We start from the raw sequence: 14555 nt of genomic DNA, 5'->3' as shown, positions 1-14555 counted from the left end.
AATCCATCTTGATTTAAAAGGGAAGATCCTCTTATCAGGGAATTTACTGTAAGTGGGGACAGACTCTGCTACTTCACTACCTCCTGGCCACCTGCTTTGCCTATAAGTATGTGGGTTTGATATTCTTCTCGGAAAGCTGAATATCTCCCCACCCTCTCTTTCATATTTTTTGAGAGATGATAACAATATAGTGTAACTGTGTGAGAGCGTGGATTTATTATTGTAGGTGGTGAATATTATTATGTACCCTGTGGACAGTCAATTATATGTGGCATATACTGTGGATTTTATATTTTGTCTGCTTTAAAAATTTCTTGAAGTGCCTAGAGCCAGAGATAGGTGCTTAAGTTGTAACTTCAAATAAATAAATACATTAAATAAATAATTGAAGCAGGCAGCTTCAGATAATAAAGAGAGCTGGCTCCTGGGTAGAAAACACTGTAAGTCTTAAACCAGCAGAATCTTTAATAAAGAAGACGAAACAAAAGCCCCAAAGAATTTCTTCTCTGCAAATAAAAACCAAACCCCAAACTAACAGGATTTATGCTTGGTGAATTAGAAGCTTCATTATATATGGTACAAAACTAATTACTAGGGAGCATTTTATTTACCTCTAATTTCTATTTAATAGCCACTGCACTTGTCATTGCAGGTATGGTTACAAAAGTATGGCTACCTTCCACCAACTGACCCCCGAATGTCGGTGTTGCGCTCTGCAGAAACCATGCAATCAGCTATAGCTGCCATGCAGCAGTTCTATGGCATTAATATGACAGGAAAAGTGGACAGGAACACAATTGAGTAAGTAACCAGTACTGAACTGCTCTTGACTTTTCTGTTTCAAGCAGGGTGAAATAGAACTGGAAAAACTTTATAAGACATGAAGCAGGGTGACCGTGATATCCAAATAGCGTTGCAGCTTCAGACGGGGAGTTAAAGTGTTTCTCTCCTTGCCTTTTTTTTTCCATCATCTGTATTTCATGGAAGCAGGTAGTCACCTGCCTGTTGTCTGCCTTTGGGCATGTGACTGTAAAGAAAATGTTTTAGGGTTAACTAAAGAAAGGGCCAAAAGGTTATTGATGTGGAAGTGGAAAAACCTATTCAAAATTGGCAAAAATTCACGAAGTGTTTCACAGTGAAAGAGTCTTTTCTTACTGGAAAATCTTCAGTGTAAATTTCCTTATCCTCATTGAAAAAAAATTTAGCACGCTCCACTGGCCCATTCATTTAATGGTTTCCAGTAACAAAAGACCAGGTGTGGTCATTTTAATATGCAGTAAAATTGGATTAGTATTGCATGACCTTTGCAATTCTGAAGATGTGTGAGGCCAGCAGTGTCTGATTTTACTGACAGACTGAACACAGAGAAACTTTGTGAAACAGAGCTAGTAAAAGACACTTCCAAACAACTCTATTCTATGCAAACATTTAAAAGGTGCCAGGAAAATGAAAAAAAAAATAAAAAATTGTACACAATTAAGAAAACGTATCTGGGATTAAGATTTGAAGTGCTTGTTGGACTCATTCCACTTAAAATGCAATAAAGATTATTTTATGATTTTAGAAAAAGTTACTTTGCTTGAAAAGCAAACAATAACAAAATAGTACATATCCAACATTTACTTTGTTGAAATATATTTCTACTACCTCTCAAAAATGCTTTTTGGGGGAAGGGGAAATAATCCTCCTTCATTTGCCATTTACCAGCCCCAACCAAATCTGAGGTGTTGTTATTCTTTTTTTGGTAAAGTAGCTGATGCAAATTATTTTTCTATCATTTGGAGTTTAGGGAAGAGGCTACCCAAAATGCAGGCAGGATTGGAAAAATCATTTTATTCCACTGGCACATGCATTATTGCATTGAAAAGCAATAAAGCAAAGCAGATTTTAGGGCTGCCCTAAGGGGAGGTGAGTTGATCACACATCCCTCAGTTTAGGAATTTAAAGGGCCTTAGAACATGCAGTGCAATAGCAGTAAACGCCTTGTGAGAGCCACGCTCAAAACTATGTTTATGATCCAGTCTGCAGGGTGGAGAGACTAGGCTCTTTATACAGCTGCAGTGATTGATCCTTGAGGGGAGAGCTCTGCTATACCAGTCACTAGTAGCCTTTTAAAGACACATTAGTGGCAGCTTTGTAAGAGGCAATATATTTCACTAAAAGGAAAATAATCTGTTCACAGTTAGCAGTACAGAGAAGATAAAAAGCGGTAACCTAAGGGAAAGCGGGGGCCATCTCTTAGTTAAGAGTATCAGGTAGCGAGTGGAAAAAAATCAAAGCAACCCAAAACTTTAATTGCAAAGGGAAGTGGTTTATGTTTGCTAAATTGGGCTTGTTGACCAGCATGTCAGTAAGGTAGTCTTCACTTCTTCTGGTATGTAAGAGGAATCCATCTATGCAGCAGTTCAAAACATTAATTTTACAATCTGGTGGATATTGAGTCTTCCAAATCTCTTTGATGCATTATTTTCTTCTACAGAGAAAGATATATTAAAGCATGGCAATTCTTACATACAAATAATTCATGCTGGATGAATTCTGCATTTGCTTACACATTTGGAGTTGCATTAACTTGAGTCAAGTTGGGAACAGAACTGATTCTTAAAGATTTGTCACATTTGCATTGGTGTTAAGAAAACAAATAAACTCATTAGACTAAACTGTGGCCTCAAGTTACCATTAATTAAGACCACTGAATATTCTTGGGAGATATGACTATATAACAAAGGATAATTTTTTATTTTCAGTCGTTCATTTATAGCAGTATTTTGTAAATGTTTGAAATAATTTTCCCTTTCATATACACAAAAAATACATATACTCTCTTTTGGCCAGAAATAAGTGACAGTTTACCGTTTGTTTCTCTGTGATTAATGTCTTATAATCACATACAATGCTGGGATTAAAAATAAAGAGTACTGCAGGAACCTCATAAAAACAATATGTTCTCATCTTGTGCATGAGGATTTACCTGCTTCTCTAGCATGTATTGAGAAGAGATTATGAGTGCCTCTTGTCTTCAGAAGGACAAATAATTAAAAGAAGTTATAGTAGTAACTTGATAGGAACAAACTTTGGGGATATTAACAGAGAAATAATGTCCTGCAGCATCATCATCAAAAGTCCCCTGGGGGATTTTGTTGCTCTGAAAAAAAGATAATCCCTCAATGTGCATTTTGGTATGCATAAATATGAACAATATTCATCTTCCCCCTACTACTCACCATTCACTTGTTTCTGCTATATTTTTTTAATTTGTTTCCCAAGTGGCTTGAAAAGCATGATGCATGCTTATTGCTGGGGATAAGGAAAAGTGAGTAGTAGATTGAGACATCATTATAATGGCATAAAAAATATGAGGGACATTCTGAATCAGGGCCAGTCAATCTGAACTGTGCCTGGCAGGATCATGGAGCAGGTCCTCCTGGAAACTATACTAAGGCACATGGAAAATAAGGAGGTGATCAGTGACAGCCAACATGGCTTCACTAAAGGTAAATTGTGTCTGAAATTTGGCTGCCTTCTGCGATGCGGTTACAGCGTTGGTGGATAATGAAAAAGCAACTGACATCATCTCCCTGGACTTGTGCAAAGCATTAGACACTGTCTCGTCCAACATCTTGTTGCTAAATTGGAGAGACATGGATTTGATAGATGGACCACTCCGTGGATAAAGAATTAGCTAGATGGTCGCACTCAAAGAATTGCAGTCAATGGCTCAATGTCCAAGTGGAGACCAGTGATGAGTTTGCCAACAACACCAAGCTGTGTGGAGCGGTTGACACATTGAAGGGAAGGGATGCCCTGGGCCCCTGCCCCAGGAGGGACCTGGACAGGCTTGAGAGGTGGGCCTGTGCAAACCTCATTATGTTCAACAAGGCCTAGTGCAAGTTCCTGCACGGGGGTCAGGGCAATGCCAAGCACAAATTAAGGCTCTGTGGAGAATGGATTGAGAACAGCCCTGAGGAAAAGGACTTGGGGGTGTTGGTTGATGAGAAGCTCAACATGAGCCAGCAATGTGTTCTCACAGCCGAGAAAGCCAACCTGATTCTGGGCTGCATCAAAAGAAGCATGGCCAACAGCTTGAAGGAGGTGATTCTGCCCCTCTACTCCTCTCATGAGACTCCACCTGGAGTACTGCATCCATCTCTGGGTCTGCTAACATCAGGAGGACATGGACGTGTTGGAACTAGTCCAGAGGAGGGCCATGAAGATGATCAGAGGGCTGGAGCACCTCTCCTATGAAGACAGGCTGAGACAGTTGGAGTTGTTCAACCTGGAGAAGAGAAGGCTTTGGGGAGACCCTATTGCAGCCTTCCAGTACCTAACGGGGGCCTACAGTAAGGGTGGGGAGGGAATCTTTATCAAGGAATGAAATGATAGCATGAGGGACAGCAGCTTTAAACTGAAAGAGGGGAGATTTAGATTAGATTTATGAAGTTCTTTACTGTGAGTGTGGTGAGATACTGAACAGATTGCCCAGAGAAGCTGTGGATGTCCCATCCCTGGAAGTGTTCAAGGCCAGGCTGGATGGGGCTTTGAGCAACCTGGTCTAGTGGGAGGTGTCCCTGCCCATGGCAGGGGGTCGGAACTAGATAATCTTTAAGGTCCCTTCCAACCCAAACCATTGTATGATTCTATGGTTCTATGAATACTAGTATCATGATAATGGCAAACCCAATGAAAACAGTGTCTGACATTTGCATGGGATGCTACAGTATTTTCTGTGATTCATTTATATATTACCAAACACAGTCAATGATTCGTTGAAAAGGAGACTTCTGAAAATGAACCCACTGTTGTCATCCCGGTCTTTCACATCCCTAAACCAAACATACTAGGTAGAATAAGACTACTTCTTGTCTTTTCTTAAAACTGCTATACATATTTATTTCCAAAACAAGTTTTGCAGTCTAGAGGACTATATTACAAATTTCTTGGTATACAGGTAGAATGGTTGTGTATAGGATGCTGACTATATCTATGCAATAGTGACAAAGCATTCATTTTATTTTTATGTCATCCTTTATAAATAAATGGCAAATGTGCTTATTTTAATGCTCAGATGAACTTCTAACCAAGTTTTCTGCAAGGTTCATAATTAAGATGTAATGTGCGATCTCTGACTTTTATATATTACTTGTCAGTCACAGAGTAAGAGTGAACAACAAATTTTGAGGTGTTGAAATTAGCTCAGTTGTCTATTTTATTAGTAAATGTTTTTGTACAAAAGCTATACATAAGATCTTGTACCCTCAGTAAACATTCAATGGGAAGCCTTGCAGGCAAATCATCGTTAGTACTAGGGCAGAAATACAGTATCTTACATCCCTCTTTGACTGCTTCTATTACTTACAGGAGTGTCAGTAAAGTCTTATAATAGCAGAGTACAGTAGGGAAAAGCAAAGATGTTTAGAAAACATATATCTCTCCTCACAAGAAGTTTAAGGGAGCCATTCAGTAGTTTTAGTAAATAGTTGCCTGTTGTTTTTCCAGCCACTAAGCCAAGTTGCACTAAGTCACGTTGAATTCTCCATTTTATTTTCCATTTTTGCTATAACACTGCCAAAAAAAACCCCCAGAACCCAACACCAACAAAAACATTATACAGCCGAAGCAGCAGTTTTGAATAGGGATAAACGAGGGGAATGTTTAACCAAATGTGGGTTTTGTTAAAGTTTTGATTTTGCCTTGGACCAAAACTTTTACCCGAAGGCTTAAGAAGGTGAGGGGACAGAAATAGATTCTTCCTCTTAACCCCCAAAGAACAAAATATGGTTAGACAAGGGGTTTGAGTTCCGAGAAGTTCAGTTTCAGCTCTCTTTCTCTGCTGGAAGAGCGTTACAATTTTGTTGCATATTTTTATTTTAATCTTTTCAGATTTTCTGTGAGTCTAAACTGTTTTAATTCTCTTGACATATATAGCTTCTCAAGATTCAAACTAATGGAGCTAAGAGAGGAATTTGATGTGACATAGCCTACAGATAGAGTACATTAGTCACAATTAAGCCTCTTTATTGAGTACCAATGAAATATTAATTTTTAGGGGCTGCTGCATAAAAGATTTGTACAAGTTCAGAAACAAACATGAAAGAGAGGCAAAGTCATTACCAGTATGCACCTTTTATAAATGAAAAACAAGTATTAAAAAACCCCAAAAAACTCCAAAAATCAATCAAGAACATGGAAGACCTTGATCATATTATGTTAAAAGCATCTTTATTTGGAAGAAAATAGAAATTAATGTTTTATTTCTCAGCTTCCCCCCAGATAGAAGATCATATTACACACTAAGTATCCCCAAATGTCATGAGCATTAACGTTTACTACTGACAGAAGTCTTCCAGTCAGTGTGAGAATAATTACTGTTTAAAAAATAATGTTAATATATTACAAAAAAAAAGATGTGAAATTTCTATGCCAGAAGTTGTTAACATTTTGCCCCATTTCTGTGCTAGAAAATACTGACTCCAATACTAACCATGTAATAATGTGTTAAAAATTCTGACTGCTAAACTTAGCTCAGCTAAGATCGAAGTGATAGATCTGGTGGTAGCCCAACTCAGATATCGCATCTTTCTTTAAATTTTACGTGAAGATAATTTCCCGAAAGCTAGTCAACCACTTGTGCAAAGGCTTCCATTTGATTTACATTGGGGTTTATATTGTGTGTGAACCCCAGTCCCGGTACTTATGGAAGAACAGTAAGAACATTAGTGGGCCAGGCAGCATGACAACATGGAACATCCCCGGCCCATCCAAACCAATAAGGATACAAGCATAATGCTCTTGATAGGTACATACCACTTCAAAATCAATGCAAGAACAAATTGTGACTGCTTGAATTTCATAACATGTTATTTTGGGCCATGTTTTGTTTAGCTAAAAATGGATTGTCAGTAGTTCTAGTAAGATAATACAATGTTGAATTTTGAATTCATGCTACCTACTGTTCTTGACTTTGTATTAAGTCTCAAGTGTAAAACATTTTATGCTAACATTTTCTCTGATGGTATTAAACCGTTGACATAACGTGAGAGATTATTTCAACAACAGCTTTGAAGATTAATTTTGAAATTCACAACTTGGAATATTGACACTTAACTGCCCCTGGCTTGCCACTGAGCAAACCCTGTTATTAAAATAGGTCTCCATCAGTTAAGCTAAATAATTTAAACTTTGGGGGTTTTTTTGGGGGGTAGGGAGGCCTAATTCAATTAATTTAAAGTCATTGCCCTTGAAACAATACAACTATAAGTGATATATTATATATTTTATACAAGACCCCAATGTTTTTGTACAGTGTTTCTAACAAAATATAATAGTTATTTGTTTTTGCTTTATTCCTTGCTTCTTTCTTTTGATGTAGTGATATCACCTTAAGGTGAGAACACTGATCTTTTGTTACCTCTGTGTCTTTTTCCGCAATGTGCGCGTGCAGTTTTAACAGCATAATTTAAATATAACCTGTCATTAAAATGCATGGTAACTGCATGCCAATCTAACATGCACTGGGGAAGAGTATTGTTGACAACATGTCTAAAAGTTTGCTGAGGTCTGAGCCAATTCTAATCTCTTTTGCTGAAGTGTAAATTCCATATCATTTTACTAAGAGGAATAGAACTGCCCTCTGGTCTGTAACAAAGATCTGCTTCTTTCCTTCTTTTTCTTTTATTATTAGAGCAAATTAAACTTTTCAATGACATTTCATCCCAGAAATCACTAACATCTACTTTGTTGAATTGATGCTTCTTTTTAAAAAACAGAGGAGCCTGAAGTAAAGTTGCAGGGTGTTTCAGCAAATACTGGTGGGGTAAAGTTTTATCGATTTTGCAGTATTGTCTTTGTAGACATTAAGGAAAGAAGATTGTCTTCCTTACAAATACAAATAATAATCAACTGTTTTATGTGCCACACATACTTTGTAATTATTCTGACCAGAAATTAGAGCAAATCACTCTGTGTTTCTTATTTGAAACAGGTAACTATGAGCTCAGTGTCTTCAGTTCAGGCAGTCAGATTCATAAGTTTTGGCTTTTCCACTCGGATTACTTGATGGATGCATCATCCATCAACGTTTTTGCAGGCAATTCCATCGTCTCTATCAGTGCAAGTGGAGTGCAGTGCCATCTTGGTACTATCACTAAAATTTTGTATTTTCCCACAGGCTGGTGAGCTGAACTCCTACTTATACATTTAAACAATAGTTTGCTATATATCCGTAGCTACAGCATCTATGAAGCGTTATAAATCTGGTTGTACTTCTAAACCTCTTCACATGGATTTATGAAAATGTGTGTGGCTGATTTTGACTGGATTAGCCCATCTCTAAAAGTTCATTCAGTATGCAATATGGTTTCTCTTGTATTCGTAGGTACAGAACTTAGAATGCACATCTCATTCCTTGAGTACAGAACAGAAAAATCAATGATTTCATTAGATCGTGTAGTTTTTTGTACACACACACACACTACTCTTTTGTACTGCGAATATTCAATGTTTTCTTTTGGACAACACAACAGGTTTTTCTTTGTTTGGCATATATTGAACTAAGAATATCTACTGGAAAAGATGAAAGATGTTTGGCTGGTTGTTTTTTTTGAGTTTTTGTTACCTGCATATCTTTTAAAAATAAGTCTACATTCTGATGACATTTCAAATGACTTTGCTGTCATCCAGTCATACATACAAACAGCTGCTGTGTGTATATTTTTTTATGAAACAATGCCTAAATGCCAGTTTAATGGTCAGAAATTCATTCATGCAAGCCTGAATATAGGGTATGACTATTCTTGTGGTAAATACCATCAGAAAACTATAGCTTTTACATCAGTAATTATTTGGCATGATAGAAATAAAATCAAATGAACTGGAAAAGTAACAGAGGAGATTTGTCTTTTACTTATGCAGTGAATGTCTTTGATCCTACTAGCTTCCTGATGGTAAATTGTTCTGCATCTATTCAGCTTATATAAAATAATAACTTCAGCTGATTTTGTTCACTTTTACTCAAACTAAATAACCCCTTACACTACAAGTGAGAAACACTTCAATGATACTGCTGTTGAACTCATGCTTTTGCATTAGATATCATCCTAATGTTGACATATTTGGAATGCTGACGAATTTGAAATTTTTTAAATATTGGAAAACATCGAAATATTGAAGGCTACTGTAAAAATGGAGCATTTCTGTGGAAAGCCTGGTGCTGCTGCAATGGTCTTTTTTCTTGTTTGTGATTTAGAGCTTTTCAGCTTGATTTTGTGCAGAGCAGTAAGTATTCTTAATCAGAATTCTTGAATTAAATATCTCCACTTGGAGCTTACAGTTGCAATGAGATACTCTTCATTGTGTGGACAGAGAGTAAAATAGAAGAACTTAATAGCATCATGAAGTTAGCAGTTTCAGTATCTTCAATTAAAAAAAAAAAAATTCTCGCAGTTGGCTGGGCTCTATGATTAAAGGAACTTGAGGCTTGTTTAAATATCATGACAATGAGACAAAAGAGAAGGATCCCAGAATACAAAAAATAATTTAGGAACCAGTGATTTGACTAAATCTTTTTGTATATACTTTAACTTCACCTTCAGCAAGCAAGCTAGTAATACGGATCATAATTACCTTGAATGAATCAGAATAAATTATTGACTGAAAGACTTGTGTAGTTGTCAAGTCTTTGTTCAGAGGTTGTAACAAAAGAAAACTAGGAAAAATAGCAGCAAAGCAATTGGTTTCTGAGTGTCGTGGGATGCAATGAAGATTCACAAACTGTACATCTGGTAACAAGGCAACTGTTCCTTTTGCTAGTCATTGCTGCATGTAGACACAAAACTGATAATACTGTGAATTCAAAAAAAGTATGATGTTTTTATTAGTTTGGTGCAGTGGTTATGATTTTTCTTTCCTGTTGCTTTAACTATGTGGTGCTGTTTCTTGCAGCTGGATGAAGAAGCCTCGATGTGGTGTGCCTGACCAAACAAGAGGTAGCTCCAAATTTAACATTCGTCGGAAACGCTACGCGTTAACCGGACAGAAATGGCAACACAAACATATCACTTACAGGTACCAATGATATTCATATAGGTATATAAATGTCACTGGTAGTGCTGACTTTTAATTTAAAGTAAATACAAATTTCTGAATTTTTTTCCAGTATTTTTATAATTTTATTATTAATATGTGATATAAAATTCTGATTTGGCTACCTCTTGAATAAGTATGTATGTGCTGCATAAGAACCAAATTATTTTATTGGATTAAAAGTGCATGCGTTTAGTAACCAGTAAATTCTCAGAAGTTTTCAGCATTGATTTAACACCCTTTTAACCTTACCTTTTAACCCTCTTGGTAACTTCTCAGGGAATATTGCTCTGAAACTAGGAGTGCTGTAATGAAACTCAGATCTCTAATTTAAGTATTTAAAATAGGCTATTGAAAGGAGTCAGTCTCTGCAAAATGTAGGTGCCTACAGGTCTGTTCTAAGTAGATGAATTTGATCATAATTCGGTGAGTTGTTGACCCAACCATTTCCCACCTACGTGATGATGGGCATAGGGGTATGTGCGGAGGTGTACATCTGTATAACTCTTGAGTCTACTGTCAAAACTGATCTTTGCAGGGAAAGTTAGATGCAAACTGTGCACTCGCTAGAGCTCTGCCAACCAAAGAAAGTGTCATGTATATAATATAAAATCCGTAATTTGTCAGCAAACCAAGGATTCCAATACAGCCTGTTTGAAAATTTACACAGCCTCATTGGGATTCCTGTAATAGTTTTCAAATTCATTAACTGGTGCTATTATTCATGAACCCATATAAGTATTAAATTATAAGTTCATAAGCTGTAATGGTCATATAGATGTTCTTCATACCACAGTGAAGAGATCATTTTATTAGCAGCTCTGTGTCAATATGTCTGAATTGGAAAATTCCGTTTTAAGACATTACACACTGATATAACTACAAGCAATAGAGATCTGACTGCCTTGAGATTAATATGTTGCATTGGCTGGAGTGTTTTATTGTTAATGTAAATGTAATGCATAATTGCTTAGAATAAGAATGTCCACCTACAGCACTTTCCATTTATCTGTATTTTAAAATTTAAATGTAGTGTGTGTGCACACATATGAGAAGGCATCCAAAGTCATCTGCAAATATGTGTGTTTTTCTATCACTCTGATTTGTACCAGAGTCTAAGTCTCTATTTCATTACAGGATTTTCTCTCTGTTTCATTACAGTCTAAATCCTACCACTTGTATATCTTCTGTACTGTCACCCAAGGCATTAATCATAATAACAAACAGGGGTGCACAGTATTAAACTATGTGGCAACTATCTAGTAATCTTTCTCACTTTGAAGAATTTATAGCAATTCTTTACCTCCTGCCTTCCCTCTTGTAAAATGTTCGCTCTCTCACTTTGACAAGACCTCCAGTCAACCAGGGCTTTGAAGAGAATAAGCCTATCGTGTTTTTATAGTGAATTACAGATCAAAAGATATTTAAAGGAGAGAACCCAAATTGTATTAGAATAAAAAATATAACATTAATCTTTCTGAATTAAAAAATAACTCAAAGCAACTAAGGACAACAAAAAGATAAATAAAATTCTTTACATGCTTCTCCTCCCTTGCTTTTTTCTTCCCAGCAATTCCCTGCTTACAGGCTTAATACCAGTTAACTGAATGACATTTTAAGTTGCTTTGTTGCCTAAACTTTTGATCTTATCTCTAGCACCACTTGTCTGCTCCATTTTTCTCAGTGCCACTTCTCAGTCTCTTTATAACCTGTGGGTTTCCAGCTGTATTCTGCGTCTTCCTGGCAAGTCAAACCTTGTGGCGTGAAGTGTGCCTGCTAAGCAAGCTTAGTAATTCCTCCAAAGAAAGAGCACTTTTTCCCTCATTTCAGTGTCTGCTACCTCTTACACTTCTCTGGAAAAGAAAAACAAAAACAAAACCCCACAAAAAACCACCCCCAAAACCAAGCCCTCTCACCCCCCAACAGAACAGAAACACAGAATAAACAATAAAAAAATATGATGTCCATCAGAGTTATCTTATCATAGGACTGCACTCACCAGCTTTTCTGAGCACAAAGAATAGCAAAAAAAAAAGTATTTTGTGGACGTACCCATTATGTTAAAAAGAGACAAACAGATGAGCACAACATGGACCTTAACAGCAGTTAATGGGTTTTCCTAAAATATTTGGTGATTATTTTTTTTTTTGCCAAGGATTTTGATTGCAATAGTGCAAGACAAGCTTTTCAAATTTGCTTCTTTGTTGCTTATTTAAAGAAAATATTTAAAATAATACTGTAAATGTATAAACTCTTGTTGGACTCTGTGAAATCCGGAGATGTGGAGTTCTCCTTTATATACAACATTGTCCAATAGGTGTAACTGCAGTGCTGCAGGGAGCCCTTTCAAAGAGTCCAAAAGCTACATTTACCACTTACTATCTGTCTGGCTACTTGGTCTTAGAGTATATCTTCGGATGCTCTATTAAAATTAAATAATTATGACTTCAGGCAAAACATCAAGACAGTATTAATGGAAAAATAGAATTGAGATCACATATAAATGCATTTTAAACTGTGCCTACTTATACTTTAGCATTTTCTGTCTGTAACTTATTTTTCCCCCCAAGAACTGCTCCTGTCACCTGTTAAATTTAAAATAGTTAATGTTGTTCAGAATATATTTCCTCTTGGATTTTCACTGTAATCATGGGTAAGAGGATCAAAAGAGATACACGTGACATGATATTTTTCCTACATTTCCATATTTTCAATTTGTAATTTTTCAAGCTGAAACAGTTCCCCAAAATTTCAAGATAGTGCTTCAAAAAAGTGACTTACTATTATAATCTATCTTTTCTGCCTGGTATATCTTGTAAACATTATTAGTACTTATGTTGTATATTAACATGACTCTTACAAAGAGAGAAACAGAAAGTGATTATTTGAACCTTTTTACCAGCCAGAAGAGTATAGGAGTGAAGGCAAATATCTAGAGTATATGAAAATTATATCCATGTTACATAACAAAGGTCTTAATGATATAGTCTTGATTCTTCCTCAGTGTTTTAGACCGTATCAGGTTACATAACAATCTCTGAACATTACATAGAGTCAGAGAAGAAATCTATGAAACGCATATTTTAAGGGGGTGTTTACAAAGACACTTATGAGTCTCTCTCAAAAAACGATCACCATCTCTTTTTCTAGGGAAGTAACTTTAAAGAAGGAGCAACAATGTGAATCAATAAAGCAATCAGCTTTGTAAAAATAGAACATAAATGCTTATATGTCCTTTTTAGACAGAGAATTACTGAATATAAAGTCCTCCTCATCAGAATTCTATGTGTACTATTCATAATTTTAACTCCAGCAGTTAGTCATTGGTGAATTGCTCAGATTATTCAGTCTGCAGAACACTTTTGCAAATAAAATTGGAGAATACTCTCTAAAAAGCTGAGCTTTGCCTTGGAACTCATAACTATTTGAAAGAAAATAATAACTTAAAAGCTATTCTGCTTTATTTTGCTGACTTGAAGAAGAAAAGGACAAAACAATTTGATTGTTCAGCAATATGTAATAATTTAATTGGTGGAGGAAACTTAACTGTAGATGGTCAATGGCTTCATCCCAACCCAACTAGAATTGATTTAATCTTTTTCTTGACTTCAGTGGACACTGCATCAAGCCCTAGATTAATGTCTTTTTCCTTTCTCAACAAGTTGGATACATCCTGGATTTCAGCTCTCCAAAAACCGACCGAAGATGAAAGACTTGGACATGTCTAACTTCATGCTGTCCAGCTAAATGAATTAATGCTGGCTGGGAGATTCAGTATGCAATGAGAAGTCCTATCATCTGACTTGTTAACAGTAGACTGTTTTTTCTATGGTCTGAGTGATCCATATTGTGTGGAATATGGAAAGACAATTTTTCTTGGGTGTTTAAAAGCCACACTGAAAAGTAAGATAAAACTGAATTAAGAAAAAACTTAGAAAATACTATTGATTCAAAGTAGCAGCAAGATTTTTTAATAAAATAATATTTCAGGTGTACTACTACAGAGGAATATTTAGAAAATATTTCGTAAATCAAGGAGTTGCACACCGTATTAATCATAGTTGTCACAAAGTCAGTATATTCTGAATTTCCTTGACTGTGCTTGGCTCATGGATGAAAAAAGGTCAGCTCTGTGTCATGTTGAAATGATAACACAAGCTTTGCATTGTGATGATGTTCACACTGCATTATTTTTTAAATATATGGCTACACTATTTCAGCATCGAGGCACGAGCATATTGTCTTTCCATTAAAAATGAAAAGCAGAAATAAGGGGAAATAATTATTATCTGGGTTTTTTTTCAGAGATGCCAAGAACAAATTTATGAATTACTGAAATGTCTGAAGACTTTTCTTCAATGCACTAGCAATGTTCTGTGCTTTAATTCAGTTGTACCTGACTAACATATTTTGAAACATGCCAGAAACATTTACAGGATTGGGCTGCACTTCGACACAATTTTTTTCCCTCAATG

General features: G+C 36.1%; 1 protein-coding gene across 2 annotated transcripts in view; it reads left to right on the top strand.

The window, feature by feature from the left end:
- Positions 1-14555, top strand: part of MMP16 (matrix metallopeptidase 16) — a 188234-nt gene that overhangs the window by 91208 nt on the left and 82471 nt on the right. The window contains exons 2-3 of one of the 2 annotated variants that reach the window (XM_074577392.1): positions 653-801; positions 9940-10062. In XM_074577392.1, coding sequence (XP_074433493.1) covers positions 653-801; positions 9940-10062 — 272 coding nt within the window. The remainder of the gene's footprint in view (positions 1-652; positions 802-9939; positions 10063-14555) is intronic. The other variant, XM_074577393.1, reaches the window with a different exon arrangement.

Source organism: Larus michahellis, chromosome 2, assembly GCF_964199755.1.
Source record: "Larus michahellis chromosome 2, bLarMic1.1, whole genome shotgun sequence".
Taxonomy (NCBI): domain Eukaryota; kingdom Metazoa; phylum Chordata; class Aves; order Charadriiformes; family Laridae; genus Larus; species Larus michahellis.
Note: the sequence above shows the minus strand (reverse complement) of the source record. Positions and strands in the feature narration are given on the sequence as shown.